The sequence below is a fragment of the Paralichthys olivaceus genome, chromosome 17 (assembly GCF_024713975.1).
Source record: "Paralichthys olivaceus isolate ysfri-2021 chromosome 17, ASM2471397v2, whole genome shotgun sequence".
In the NCBI taxonomy this organism is placed as follows: domain Eukaryota; kingdom Metazoa; phylum Chordata; class Actinopteri; order Pleuronectiformes; family Paralichthyidae; genus Paralichthys; species Paralichthys olivaceus.
The window spans coordinates 20,705,662-20,719,882 of NC_091109.1; the positions used below are offsets into that span (position 1 = coordinate 20,705,662).

Consider the following 14,221-nt stretch of genomic DNA (forward strand, 5'->3'; position numbering starts at 1 on the left):
TAGGTTAGTATGTCGTCCGAAATATGATAAAAAAGTCATAGGTTAGTATGTCGTTCAAAATCGCTTAAAAAAGTCATAGGTTAGCATGTCGTCCAAAATCGCTTAAAAAAGTCATAGGTTAGTATGTCGTCCGAAATATGATAAAAAAGTCATAGGTTAGTATGTCGTCCGAAATATGATAAAAAAGTCATAGGTTAGTATGTTGTACAAAATATGATAAAAAAGTCATAGGTTAGTATGTCGTCCAAAATATGATAAAAAAGTCATCGGTTAGTATGTCGTCAGAAATATGATAAAAAAGTCATAGGTTACTATGTCGTTCAAAATATGATAAAAAAGTCATAGGTTACTATGTCGTCTGAAATATGATAAAAAAGTCATAGGTTACTATGTCGTTCAAAATATGATAAAAAAGTCATAGGTTACTATGTCGTTCAAAATCGATTAAAAAAGTCATAGGTTAGCATGTCGTCCAAAATCGATTAAAAAAAGTCATAGGTTAGTATGTCGTCCAAAATATGATAAAAAAGTCATAGGTTAGTATGTCGTCCAAAATATGATAAAAAAGTCATAGGTTACTATGTCGTCCGAAATATGATAAAAAAGTCATAGGTTACTATGTCGTCCGAAATATGATAAAAAAGTCATAGGTTACTATGTCGTCCGAAATATGATAAAAAAGTCATAGGTTACTATGTCGTTCAAAATATGATAAAAAAGTCATAGGTTACTATGTCGTCTGAAATATGATAAAAAGTCATAGGTTAGTATGTCGTCCAAAATATGATAAAAAAGTCATAGGTTACCATGTCGTCCAAAATCGATTAAAAAAAGTCATAGGTTAGTATGTCGTCCGAAATATGATAAAAAAGTCATAGGTTAGTATGTCATCCGAAATATGATAAAAAAGTCATAGGTTAGTATGTCGTCCAAAATCGATTAAAAAAGTCATAGGTTAGTATGTCGTCCGAAATATGATAAAAAAGTCATAGGTTACTATGTCGTTCAAAATATGATAAAAAAGTCATAGGTTAGTATGTCGTCTGAAATATGATAAAAAAGTCATAGGTTACTATGTCGTCCAAAATATGATAAAAAAGTCATAGGTTAGTATGTCGTTCAAAATATGATAAAAAAGTCATAGGTTAGTATGTCGTCTGAAATATGATAAAAAAGTCATAGGTTAGTATGTTGTCCAAAATATGATAAAAAAGTCATAGGTTAGTATGTCGTCCAAAATATGATAAAAAAGTCATAGGTTAGTATGTCGTCTGAAATATGATAAAAAAGTCATAGGTTAGTATGTCGTCTGAAATATGATAAAAAAGTCATAGGTTAGTATGTCGTCTGAAATATGATAAAAAAGTCATAGGTTACTATGTCGTTCAAAATCGCTTAAAAAAGTCATAGGTTACTATGTCGTCCAAAATATGATAAAAAAGTCATAGGTTAGTATGTCGTCTGAAATATGATAAAAAAGTCATAGGTTACTATGTCGTTCAAAATCGCTTAAAAAAGTCATAGGTTACTATGTCGTCCAAAATATGATAAAAAAGTCATAGGTTAGTATGTCGTCCAAAATATGATAAAAAAGTCATAGGTTAGTATGTCGTCCAAAATATGATAAAAAAGTCATCGGTTAGTATGTCGTCCAAAATCGATTAAAAAAGTCATAGGTTAGTATGTCGTCCAAAATCGATTAAAAAAAGTCATAGGTTAGTATGTCGTCCGAAATATGATAAAAAAAGTCATAGGTTAGTATGTCGTTCAAAATCGCTTAAAAAGTCATAGGTTAGTATGTCGTTCAAAATCGCTTAAAAAGTCATAGGTTAGTATGTCGTCTGAAATATGATAAAAAAGTCATAGGTTAGTATGTCGTCTGAAATATGATAAAAAAGTCATAGGTTACTATGTCGTCCAAAATATGATAAAAAAGTCATAGGTTACTATGTCGTTCAAAATATGATAAAAAAGTCATAGGTTACTATGTCGTTCAAAATATGATAAAAAAGTCATAGGTTAGCATGTCGTCCGAAATATGATAAAAAAGTCATAGGTTACTATGTCGTTCAAAATATGATAAAAAAGTCATAGGTTACTATGTCGTCCGAAATATGATAAAAAAGTCATAGGTTAGTATGTCGTTCAAAATCGCTTAAAAAAGTCATAGGTTAGTATGTCGTCCGAAATATGATAAAAAAGTCATAGGTTAGTATGTCGTCCAAAATCGCTTAAAAAAGTCATAGGTTAGTATGTCGTCCGAAATATGATAAAAAAGTCATAGGTTAGTATGTCGTCCGAAATATGATAAAAAAGTCATAGGTTACTATGTCGTCCGAAATATGATAAAAAAGTCATCGGTTAGTATGTCGTCCAAAATATGATAAAAAAGTCATAGGTTAGTATGTCGTCCGAAATATGATAAAAAAGTCATAGGTTAGTATGTCGTCCGAAATATGATAAAAAAGTCATAGGTTAGTATGTTGTACAAAATATGATAAAAAAGTCATAGGTTAGTATGTCGTCCAAAATATGATAAAAAAGTCATCGGTTAGTATGTCGTCCAAAATATGATAAAAAAGTCATCGGTTAGTATGTCGTCCAAAATATGATAAAAAAGTCATAGGTTACTATGTCGTCTGAAATATGATAAAAAAGTCATAGGTTACTATGTCGTTCAAAATATGATAAAAAAGTCATAGGTTACTATGTCGTTCAAAATCGCTTAAAAAAGTCATAGGTTAGCATGTCGTCCAAAATCGATTAAAAAAAGTCATAGGTTAGTATGTCGTCCAAAATATGATAAAAAAGTCATAGGTTAGTATGTCGTCCGAAATATGATAAAAAAGTCATAGGTTAGTATGTCGTCCAAAATCGCTTGAAAAAGTCATAGGTTAGTATGTCGTCCAAAATATGATAAAAAAGTCATAGGTTAGTATGTCGTCCAAAATATGATAAAAAAGTCATAGGTTACTATGTCGTCCGAAATATGATAAAAAAGTCATAGGTTACTATGTCGTCCGAAATATGATAAAAAAGTCATAGGTTACTATGTCGTTCAAAATATGATAAAAAAGTCATAGGTTAGTATGTCATCCAAAATCGATTAAAAAAAGTCATAGGTTAGTATGTCGTCCGAAATATGATAAAAAAGTCATAGGTTAGTATGTCATCCGAAATATGATAAAAAAGTCATAGGTTAGTATGTCGTCCAAAATCGATTAAAAAAGTCATAGGTTAGTATGTCGTCCGAAATATGATAAAAAAGTCATAGGTTACTATGTCGTCTGAAATATGATAAAAATTCATAGGTTAGTATGTCGTCCAAAATATGATAAAAAAGTCATAGGTTAGCATGTCGTTCAAAATATGATAAAAAAGTCATAGGTTACTATGTCGTTCAAAATCGCTTAAAAAAGTCATAGGTTAGTATGTCGTCCAAAATCGCTTAAAAAAGTCATAGGTTAGTATGTCGTCCGAAATATGATAAAAAAGTCATAGGTTAGTATGTCATCCGAAATATGATAAAAAAGTATGTATTGTATAAGTACTTATATACATATACACAGTCGATGTCCAGGCTCGTTAACGCTTCGTTTCTAAAGGTAGAACCATGATATTATCGTCCACTTTGTCGTATCACGATACCTGATAATTATTCATACAACTCGAACCTGCTGTAGTGGATTCTTTGGACTTTGTGTGAAGCTGGTGGAAGGAGAACTTTGATTTCATTTGATTTGAGACCTGATGACGGAGAGTTGAAGAATGATGAATCTGTGTAAAGTGAAGTCAAGCTTTAGATTCATCACGTTATATTTGAGCGTTTCACTGGTTTCATTCTTCTTCTTCTACATGTGTCATGTGACTGTGCAAGTGATCGCCCCTTCATTTAACGTTTGGCGTTTGTTTAATTAGCTCAGGATCTTTAAAATCTCTCAGTGAACCTGTTAAAAATGTGGAACTTTTCAGAAACAGAGCAAAGAACATGTTGACCTGAAGCGTTGAGTCAGATTCAGCAGCACGAGGAGTTTCTGTGTGAACTCACTAGAACTGAGAGTTGAGCACCCGGATGGTTCCGTCTTTCCTCAGAGAGTAGTTCGCCTCGATGCACTTTCCTCGTTCAAATGAGGCCGGAAGTTTCTCGATCTCATACCATCTCCCCAGATACTGTGGATTCAGATATTACTTAGTATTACTGCGTGTTTATGTACGTACAGTTGTGTGTTTGTACACGTAGAGTATTGAAACACATGGTTGATATCTGTGTCACCTTCTCGACATTGAAGCCAGGCTGAACTTTGGGTGTGGGACAGGGACCCCAGTGAAATGTCTGAGCTGCCACCAGGGGGAGCAGCAGCAGGAGGAGGTAGAGGGAAGACATGTTTCCTTCAGGAGCAAAGAAGAAATGTGTTTGTGTTTAAAGGAACTAATCTGCAGCAGTGCCCCCTACTGTATGAACTGTGACAACAAATAAGAACTAAACGTGACACCGGAAATCTTCTCTGTAGCTGAAACCTTTGAAAATTCATTTCATTATCTTCCTTCAAATATTTGTTGGTTTCTGTTGGTAAAGTAATTTTCTTTATCTCCTTATAAAACCGGATCCTGGTGTGTTTGCAAATAATACATTCAGTTAAAAGGAGTCAGGTTTATGTTTCGAGGACAAATTGATAACAACCAAAAAAACAAATTGCTTTTTATCGGCTTCGTCCTCGAGCTGGAACGATGTGGATGTTTGGGGCTGAAGACGATAATATTAGAGTTTATAGATTAGAGTTTATAGATATGACACTTGTCTGTGATTTTGTGATGTTATCAAACCACTATGACGAATTACATGTTACTATCTTATCTTATTATAAATAAGAAGAAAACACGAGTACAAGCAGATATACAGAACTTGAAGAGAATGGTTTTTTTTGTACTTGAAACATAAACACATCTTTTCTGCATCGTTATCTCCACCAAGGAAGAAGTGATTTGTCTGTGTTGGTTTGTTTTTTATATAATTTCACAAAAGCTGCGTCGTATTGACAGTTTGATGCAGATCCAGGAGTTTGTCTTAACTTTACTCTCTGAGGGATCGAGGGTTGAAAACGTCCTAACTCCCGATGTTAAATGTTTTTTTTGACGGCTGTTCGGCCTCGGCAGAGTTATTTTCTCCGCTGAGAAGTTTTCCTAGTTTGTCGTTTCACAGTTTAGTTTCTTCTGAGTTGTGAAACTTCTGAGTGTAAAAAATAAGTAATATCAACCTCAGAATCTAGTTTATATACTCTGTAAAGAATATACAGCATTTTCAAGTGTCTGATAAAAAATCTGAAGAACTTGAGAACTAAAGTTTGGCCGATTAATTAATCAACTTTTATTGTGTTTGATTATTTTGCTGCAACAAACTGATGTTTGACAATTTATATTCTGTTTTATTTTTTACATAATATTTCTAGTTACATAATTTAACATTTCAAGTTTTTAAGGATGGTAACTGAACATAGTTTCTCTCTGGAGCCTCGAAGGCGTCAACAATTACATTCCTGAAGTAATTTACATTTCAGCTTCTATTGTTCCTGCAGAGTAACGCTGTGTAGAGTTCACTGCAAAGTAAAAATATGTAATTTCAAGTTTTTTTTCTCTTGGCAGGTCACGTGTCGCCAAACCTGTTCTCCTGGTTTCACACAACAGTAGCATACTGGTGAGTCAACTTATCCTTTTCACTGTCTCACATAACAATCAAATCTCAGAGGATTTAAATCTTTAATTTGAAAGAAACATTGATAGTTGTTCGTGCAGATTATTTAAATATTAATTCACCACGACAGAGGAGGAAACAAAGTGAAAAACAAGTGAAGCCATGAAACAGAGAATAATCAGGTCTTTTTAAAGAAGCGTCTCAGACAAGCTGAAGTTTAGAATAACATAAGTAATCTCACTTACCTCCGGAGTGTGAGTGTGTGAGTGACTGAGTGAGTGTCTGTGTTGAAGACGTCCAGTCGTCAGGTGTCGCTCTGAAAGCTGCAGCTCCGTTTGTCTGAAGAGCTGGAATCTGACGCTCTGTTTTTATCAGCAGCTCAGACAAAGTGGGAGTGAGTTCATGCTGCGTCGCTCATTAGATAATTGTCATCATGCGCACATTCCCACACACACACACACACAATGATAATCTCGCAGGACACTGTGTTTAGGGTTGAGTACATTTGATTCATTCACGTTACTGCACTCGAGTACTAATCTTCAGAACTTGTTTTTTAATAAGATTATGAATGATTGTGTGTGTGAAGCACCTCGGGACAAAGTTTAGTGAGTTTTAATTTCTATTTAGTGTTAAAATATTCAGATAAATAAAAAATAAAATAAATTATAAATTGGTCTGTCGCAGTGTAAGTTTTAAGTTTCCCCACTAGGTGGAGCCAAAGTAAAACAAAAAAATCTCTTTTAGAACATTTTCTTTTATAACATTTTCTTTGAAAGGTGTGATGTCATCATTAAGAAAACTTTAAAATTAATATACAACCAACCTTTCCCATCAAATCTTTTATATCATAATATTCTAACTATAGTATTGTTGAGTTTCACAGCAGTATCCACTGCCTCACATGTTTATTCATGTTTATTTATTTCATAAATGATAAATCCGGATCTGGAAGAAAAGTTTTTCTGTTTTTAAGAAAATAATGTCCACAAAACAAACAGGCTACTCATAACTGTGGTCTGTGATATTTTCATACAGTAATAGAATATCCAGATAAACAAAACGAAAGCAATTTTATAAAAAAATTATTTTTCTCTGAGTGATTTAAAAAAAAATGAAATGGAATCTGTAAATTTAAATTATGCTTTAAAACCATAACTTAATAATCCTGAGGGAGAAAAACTATGTAACATATATAATATTAACAAAAATATGTTTAACCAAACTCTTGGTGTTTAACATAAAGTAAGTTCAAGTAAAGGACCTCAGCATTATTACTTATATCTGTCGTAAAAATACAAATATAAAAATAAGTTATACAAATTTAAAGTATAGTTCCCACAACCTTTCCACCATGTTTCTTGAAAATGAAAAGACTCATTTGGTCGTAGTAATGTGATTTATTTCTTATACTTCCAGATGATGCAAATACTAGAAAGATTCGCATTTATTCAAACTTTAAATTAAATTTTATGTGCATATTTACTTTCCTATCACTTTGATCATCTGCAAAATAAAAGCTTCTGGCACATTACGAACAATAAATGTCCTTATAATTCAATTCCAGATGTTTCCAGTGTATAAAATAATGAGACCAAACAGACAATGAGACTCTAATAAAGATTATTTATTTCCAGTGTTTGTTGAGAGAGGGCATTGCACCATGTTCTGCTGTACACAGGCCAGATGTTCACCAAAACATTGTCTCATGCAGTTTCTTTTTTTTTGTCCTTTTCTTCGCCCATGCATTTGAACTGCACGTGAAAAAACAAGTGAAGCTGTAGAAGTCAAATAAAACAAACACTGACATGAACTTGAAATGAGTTTTAACAGGAAAACAGAAACCTGTGGAATGCCTGTGAAATATTTTCCTCCTAAAAATGTTTTTTCAAATTTCTTCCTCATCCTGACAACTGTTGGTAAAAACCGTTAAAAAAGAAAACAAAAAGAGGCACTTTTTCTTTTTGAGATAAAAACACATGTAAAAAGTTTTCTTTTGGACTATAACTCGACAAAAGAAACTACTGCACCAAGCATTACATACTATAGTAACAGTATTTCGTTAATGTTTTTCAGTCTTTATTTGATAAAACTATAATAACCCTCCAAGCTAATATCTGGCTGTTTTGACCGTGCTGTGAAAAAAACCCACAAACTTCCCACAGCACCCAGCTCAGAAAGCAGCCCTCGACTAAACCCACATACTTCAAGTACAGGCAAAACAAAAATACATACACATTGTTTTAAAAATGACAATATTGTCAGAAGCAACTAGTGTTAGTCCAAAAAAAAGGAGCGAGTAATACATTCTTCATACCGTTTATAAGAGGAAGAACTGAACCGAGATTCCTTATTTCTAAAGATTTCCTCCTGCGTTCTTCAGTAACCGTTTTATTTTTCGTTAGTGCTGCGAAACAATCGTCAAGAGTCCGTTTCCGTCATTTAAACATCACATCAACAGCAAAGTCACATTCTTTCGTGAGTCCTGTTCAGGAGGAAGTCCATGTTTTTTTTTTTCTGTGTCCGTTTTCCAGTATGGCCGACGAGTCAGTGGAAATACACATAAACATCTCTTCAGCATTATTCCAATAACAATCATGTAAGCCTATACACAGTATGTACAGTAGATACATAAAGTTTACTTTGTAGAAAAAATATTGTGCAGTATCCTTCGCTAAAATAACCACATTCGCACATTTACGCATTCATTCGTTTTTTTTGTCCTCACAGATACTGGTAGAACCGCGAGCGGACGACTTGTGCTCCAGAGAGTTTGTGTGGGTGAGCGTCCGCCCCGAGGGACGCCTTGTTTTTCACCTGCGGCCCGCTTCCGTTAACGTGCTCCCCTGCCGGCGGCTGAGCGTCCGAGGTGGCGGGAGGCGGTGGTGGCGTTTCAAGTGCGACGCCCTGAGCATCTGCAGGATCGTCCTCGGGCACGGCTTTCGGAGCGAGCTCGACGCTCGGCTCAGAGCCGCGGCAGCGCTCTCTGGAGATCCAGTCCTGGACGGAGAAGTCCTCTGAGGAACATCTGGGTTTGAGGTGGTCCAGCACAGACAGATCAGCCGCCTGATCCCTGCCGCCCTGCTCCCTCCAGTCGTTGATGACCGCCAGCTCCGCAAAGTCTCTCTGCCCGCCCATGGTGTGCCTCCGTCGGATGTTCTTCTTCTTAGCGCGAGCATCCGGAGCTCGGTTCTTCTGAGTGAACATGTCGTCAGCAGATGTCCGTATCCTTAACTTGAGCCGCTCTGTGATTTTAAGGTGCCACGCTGGTTCGGCACGCTCCGACTCGCTGCGTGAAGACGAGCTGAGGCTGCTGGTGGATCGGCCCTTCTTCATCACCTCCAGGACCCGAGACAACCGCGTGGAGGACTCAGACCTCCCGCTGCTGCGCTCCCCGCTTCCAGCCACACCCTCCATCGAGGACTCGCTGTCTGTTTTCTGTCTCAGTGACCACCGTCTGGAGAGGGTATCGCACTCGATCATCCTGTGCGACGGGAAAAGGCGGCGCGCTTCAAGTTTTGGCACGATGCCGCCGTCAGCTGCACCTCCGTCTCTTGCTTCTGTCTTTTCCTGACTTTGCTCTGGGCGGGGCGTGGACTGGCTGCTGCCACCCCCGGGGGCAAACACCGGGAAGTCGCTTTCGCTGTCCGTCTCCATGGGTCGTCCCTCGCTGATGAGCTCACTGCGTTCGTCATCTGCCTCCTCCCCACCCTGCAGCTCTGGACTGAGCGCACTGGACTCCGCTCCGGTCAAGAACGTGATGGAGGAAGTGGTGGAGTAGTCCGAGGTGATGGAGCTCACCTCTGCACCAGCGGACGCCCCGGGACCTCCTCCTTGTCCGATACACACTCCTGCGGGCAGGTCGGGGGGCGCTCCTCCAGACCACTTTTTCGGTCTCGACCGTGGCACTGATGCTCCGGAGCTCATGGTCCCGAGGTCGGAGGTGTTCTCATCCTGCTGAGACGGAGGATCCGACAGGGACGACTTCCCTTGAGGAGCTGTTTGGTGGCTGATTTTCGGCGAGCCGCAGATGACTGGGGATGGGGAAGAAGACGAGTGCCGGGGCGGAGTCTTCTCCTTCAGGAACAAGGAGTGTCTATGCTCTCTCTTGACTTTAGGCATCAGCTCCACAGTTCTCCCGTTCTCCTTCCTCTCCTCGGCCTGGGTTTGCTGCTTGGCGTTGAGGCGAGTCTCGCTCTGTGCCTCAGCCTGGAGATGGTGGTTCGGCTTCTGGCCAGGGATTTCCTTTTTGGGGAACACGGCGTCCAGATCGTCATCTGAGCTGCTCGGCTGCGGCTTCTCCTTTGACTTCTTTCTTTTGCGGCTGGCTGCAGCAAAGATGGAGGAGACCAGGAGCTCTCGGCTGCACTGGTCCTTCCCTGAGCCCCAGGAACCCTGAGAAAAGGAAACGGCAGAGAGAGGAACCCAAAAATGAGAGTTTGCACTGTAATCACGTCGAAGAGAAGAAAAACCCCTTCACCCCTGCCTGGAAACTTAAATCTGTACTCCACCTGCTCCCATGAAGCACCACAAACCAGAGGAGTGAACAGAGAGAGGAACATTAGCGAGTGTCATTAACAGGAAGCACAATATTGTTTCCATGCCAGCGTTAAAGCAGCAGCAGCAGCAGCAGCAGCCTGAGCTCTGACGTGATGTGGCGATGAAGCTGAACAGAAGCAGCCACGGAGCAGCAGTGCGATGATGGAGGCAGCTGCTTTTTCACATTCCGGATGATTTTTCAGTTTTTTTCTGAGACTGGAATATTTAATCTGTTTTTCACTTAGCAGGAATAATTATGGACTTTTAAAGACACTGGAGATTTAGGCATGAAGTGCTGCGGCTCACTGTTTGTGCAGAAGCTTGTTGACTAATTGTTTAATGAATTTAAAGGTTTGTTTCAACCAAGTTACAGAAAACATTCTTTTACTTCACCTTAGCGGTATTTTGCCATGAGGTAGGTTTAATTTAGAGCCTGGACGATACCGATATACGTATTTCTTAATATTTTATAGTTTAACTATAAATAAATAAAAATGAACAAAATAAATAGTTATGAAAATTTGAAAAATAAATTTTCTCTTCGATGTTTATTCTGTAAAATTAAATTTTCATGTCGGCAAATACAAACTAAAGAATTTCTTCAGGTTTTTAAGATTTCAGCTTTTAAAAAAATCAAACGTTTTCTCCTTGTTACTTTGAGGGCTATTTGCTGTCGTTTAAAATATCGACTGTTTAGCTTTTCTCTTATGTTCTCTTAATCCCTCAGAACTCTGCATGGCTTAATACAAAGAGAGAACATGTTTTGTCATCGTGTGATTTGGGTGAAACAACCTTTTAACTCTATGCTGAGGAACGTTTATCTGATCCTGATGTTGACTGGAGGTGGAGGCACCTACCTCCCCTCATCCTACACTATCCGAGGCCTGAGAGCATTTTCCCCGGACACACACACTCACCTTTGATTTAGCCGAGTCACTGGTCGGTGAATCTGCAAGAAAAACAGAAGAGAGGGAACGTGTCAGATCCAACACAGGAACAAACGAATGTAGAGCAACATGTGAACGTGAACGTGGGAGGAAAAAGGAGAAGTGGATGAGAAGAAGCAGGTGCTTTGGTGAAAAGAAAAATAACCGCACACACAAGATGGAGGACGACATGAGCAGACGACGTGAACGGGCCATGCTGCACACAGGGACGGGTGAGCTCTACGTTACACTCAGGTCCACGTCTACAAGGCATGTGGGTGACGTTCTTTCCCGACTCCAACACACACGGATGTTCCTGTGTCTCTGTGATACTGAGTGCAACTTCAGCCGTGACCACAACAAATACACTTGACAGCGGAGCAGACAATGTGCCATGCAACACGAGGATACACAGACGCAAACGCTGCCGTGAAGACGAGAATGTGTGAAACCGATAAGTGAAATACTTTTTTACTGATGTTTTTCTTTTTGTTTTGTCAAATGTTAAACGTAGCATTTAACCTGGAGCCTCTTGAAGTTTTTGGTAAAAAGAAAATGGAAACTTTTCTCGGGCTGCAAAAAAAACCTGCTGTTTTCCGCTTTGTGAATTTTTCAAATCTCCAAATTGTTTAAGGTTCATTTGATGATGACATAAGTGAATGTTATAAAGAAAGTCTGTGGTTTTAGTTGGATTGTTTTATTTGAATGTTTATATAAATTTTTTATAGTTTCGATCTCACGGAATCATTTTGTTTAATTTTATCTTAGTTTCATCTGTAACATTTTTGTATTTGCTATGTGATCTTCAGATTGCTTTTAATTGTTTCCTATTGTTTGCCTTTAAATTTTCATGAACTCTTAAAGCTTCTTGTAACAGTCTTTTGAAAGGTGCTTTGTAAATAAAGTTAATTAAAATTATTGTTTTGTGTTAAAGATTTTCTTCATTTAAGTTTTACATATTTAGTTGTGTTTTCTTTTTAGTTATTTGTAAAAAGTTAATGGTTAAATTGTAATAATATCAAGCTTCAATTACATTAATTAAGAGTTTAAAAATGACCTAAGAACTGTTATTTGTTTAATTACATCTAATCAGCTGATAAATCTGTATAACATTTTTTATACTCCCTAATATCGGCATTTACTACCGACGCATTTCAATCAAGTATATCGGCGTTCGATACCGACAGACACTCTTCAGCTGAATTGATGGAGCGGTGGGTGGTGGTGACATGAGTTGCCGTGACAACAATGACATGGCGATGACAGAGACGGCTATGGAGGAAACTGAAAGGTTAAAACGAAGTGACAGGGGGGTCACAGAGGGGCTACTACATGAGACACTACATGAGAACGAGAGTGTCAGCGAGGAAAAAAAATAAAATAAAAAAAACCTATGATCAGTCCTCACCTGCTCTGAAATCAAAGCTCCTGATAACGTCCTCAGGTTCTGACTAAAATTTGTTTTGTGTTAGTGTGACATAGCCAAGCCCCCCTATACACCCCTTACAATACACAAGATGGCACAATATGCAGGTGCACACGGACGTTGTGACGTAGAAACCATACCATGCTATCTCTCCTGTTGGCAAGCTTGCAGGACAGTGAGGAGAGACAGCGGAGAGCCTTTCAGACAGTAGCACCGGCCCGTGTTAGGTACACTCTGATAGACAACACCGGACACTGTACCGTACCGTGTAGCCGCTTCCTTTCCCCTTTCTCGTCACGGTTTCTTTGCTTTTACCACTTTTCTTTTCTTTCTTTCTCTTTGGTATTTGTTGTGCTTAAAAGAACTGCGGGTTCCTGCAGACTAGGCAGCTACACTGGGGGCAACAGTCCTCCTTCTTCCTACAGTTCCAGCTGTCCATCACGGACATTAAAGAGTCCATCAGTGACATCATGGTGTGATAGACTCCTCCCACTTGGCCTGTGTCAAGATCAGTATGTGTGAATGCTGGGAAAGCCTTTAGGACACCCGACAGAGCCTCACTAGAGACAGAGGAATCACAGGTCGCCTTTCGCTGTAAAAACATCTACTCTCTGACGTGGGAAAGAACATGCCGTGTTAATGCAACAGGATAAAGGAGGGGAGGGGGCACAGCCGAGTAGCGGAGTCGGACCGAAACGAGGTCTTAACGAGGGATGATTGAAAAAGGTAAAGAACATCGAAGTCTAATACTGCGGATTTTTGCCTAAAGCAAATGAAAAACAAGACAATTTATTACGTCCTTTCTGTGACGCTAATAAATTGTCCGCTGGAACCCACACAGGCGTTTGGACTCATGGTTAGCCATAGACATTTCTATCTAGTGGCAACAGCCAAAGAAGCAAAAAGGGGGGAAAGCTTGGACTTGAGGAAGAAGCAGCGTTATCATAAACATCCGTCAGTCGTTTTAAAACACCACCGGTCTCTCTTCGGACCACAGCGAGCAGCAGTGAAAGGACAGAGAAAGGTTAACCCACCACAGAGTCGGTTCTGCCAGAGGCAGCGCGTTACCTGATACTTCACCCTGCGACGCGGCGGTACGGCCGATGTTGGTGAGGAGGTGGTCGATGTTGGGGATGGGCTGGGACTCCACGGCGCTCACCTCGTGGGACACAGTCTGCAGGAAGGAAAGTGGACTCATCAGATTTTGGTTTGTGTCTCATGAGCTTTCAACAACCTCTCGCTAGATAAATCAAGTATCTTAATTGATTTGATGATACCAGAGCTAAAGACAGAGCAGGAAGAAGAGTTTCTTGTACCCACCACTGGATCTCCATTTCCATCTTCAGTGAAAAACCAGTTGTACTAGAAGAAAAATAAAACACGAGACATTTAGTTTTTCTGTTTATATGTGAGGATCGGTGAAGAGAACACGGAAACTTCTGATTCTCACATTCTGAATGAGGGTCTCTACGATCTTGTACTGGTCGGGCATGTGTGTGACCATGTGAGTCATGTTGTCCTCGGTGGTGCGCACCAGAGTCGGACCAAACACGATGGCCAGGTTCCTCGGCTCCATCTAAAACACAAGAAATAAAGTTTAAGAGGTTAAGAAAGTTTTAGATTCTCTGTTAGAACGAATGT

The 14,221-nt window shown here is 39.0% G+C and overlaps 2 protein-coding genes and 1 long non-coding RNA gene across 9 annotated transcripts in view; 1 reads left to right on the forward strand and 2 right to left on the reverse strand.

Moving 5' to 3' along the window:
* apodb (apolipoprotein Db) overlaps nucleotides 1–6,088 on the reverse strand; it is a 19,392-nt gene extending 13,304 nt beyond the window's left edge. Inside the window, exons 1-3 of the mRNA XM_069512055.1 lie at nucleotides 5,935–6,088; nucleotides 4,274–4,389; nucleotides 4,049–4,170 (exon numbers count right to left, since the gene is read on the reverse strand). Of these exons, the coding sequence (XP_069368156.1) occupies nucleotides 4,049–4,170; nucleotides 4,274–4,384 (233 nt within the window). The 5' untranslated portion in view covers nucleotides 4,385–4,389; nucleotides 5,935–6,088. The remainder of the gene's footprint in view (nucleotides 1–4,048; nucleotides 4,171–4,273; nucleotides 4,390–5,934) is intronic.
* The window catches only part of LOC138405223 (uncharacterized), a 23,693-nt gene extending 11,624 nt beyond the window's left edge, over nucleotides 1–12,069 (forward strand). Inside the window, exons 2-3 of the long non-coding RNA XR_011238891.1 lie at nucleotides 5,641–5,692; nucleotides 8,420–12,069. This is a non-coding gene — a long non-coding RNA (uncharacterized lncRNA). The remainder of the gene's footprint in view (nucleotides 1–5,640; nucleotides 5,693–8,419) is intronic.
* The window catches only part of arhgap21a (Rho GTPase activating protein 21a), a 70,308-nt gene continuing 63,382 nt past the window's right edge, over nucleotides 7,296–14,221 (reverse strand). For 6 of the 7 annotated variants that reach the window (XM_069512052.1, XM_069512051.1, XM_069512050.1 and 3 more), the window contains 5 exons: nucleotides 14,031–14,156; nucleotides 13,901–13,942; nucleotides 13,649–13,754; nucleotides 11,146–11,177; nucleotides 7,296–10,084 (listed from right to left, as the gene is read on the reverse strand). In XM_069512052.1, coding sequence (XP_069368153.1) covers nucleotides 8,414–10,084; nucleotides 11,146–11,177; nucleotides 13,649–13,754; nucleotides 13,901–13,942; nucleotides 14,031–14,156 — 1,977 coding nt within the window. In that variant the 3' untranslated portion in view covers nucleotides 7,296–8,413. Of the gene's footprint in view, nucleotides 10,085–11,145; nucleotides 11,178–12,797; nucleotides 13,079–13,648; nucleotides 13,755–13,900; nucleotides 13,943–14,030; nucleotides 14,157–14,221 lie in introns of those variants that run through there. The other variant, XM_069512053.1, reaches the window with a different exon arrangement.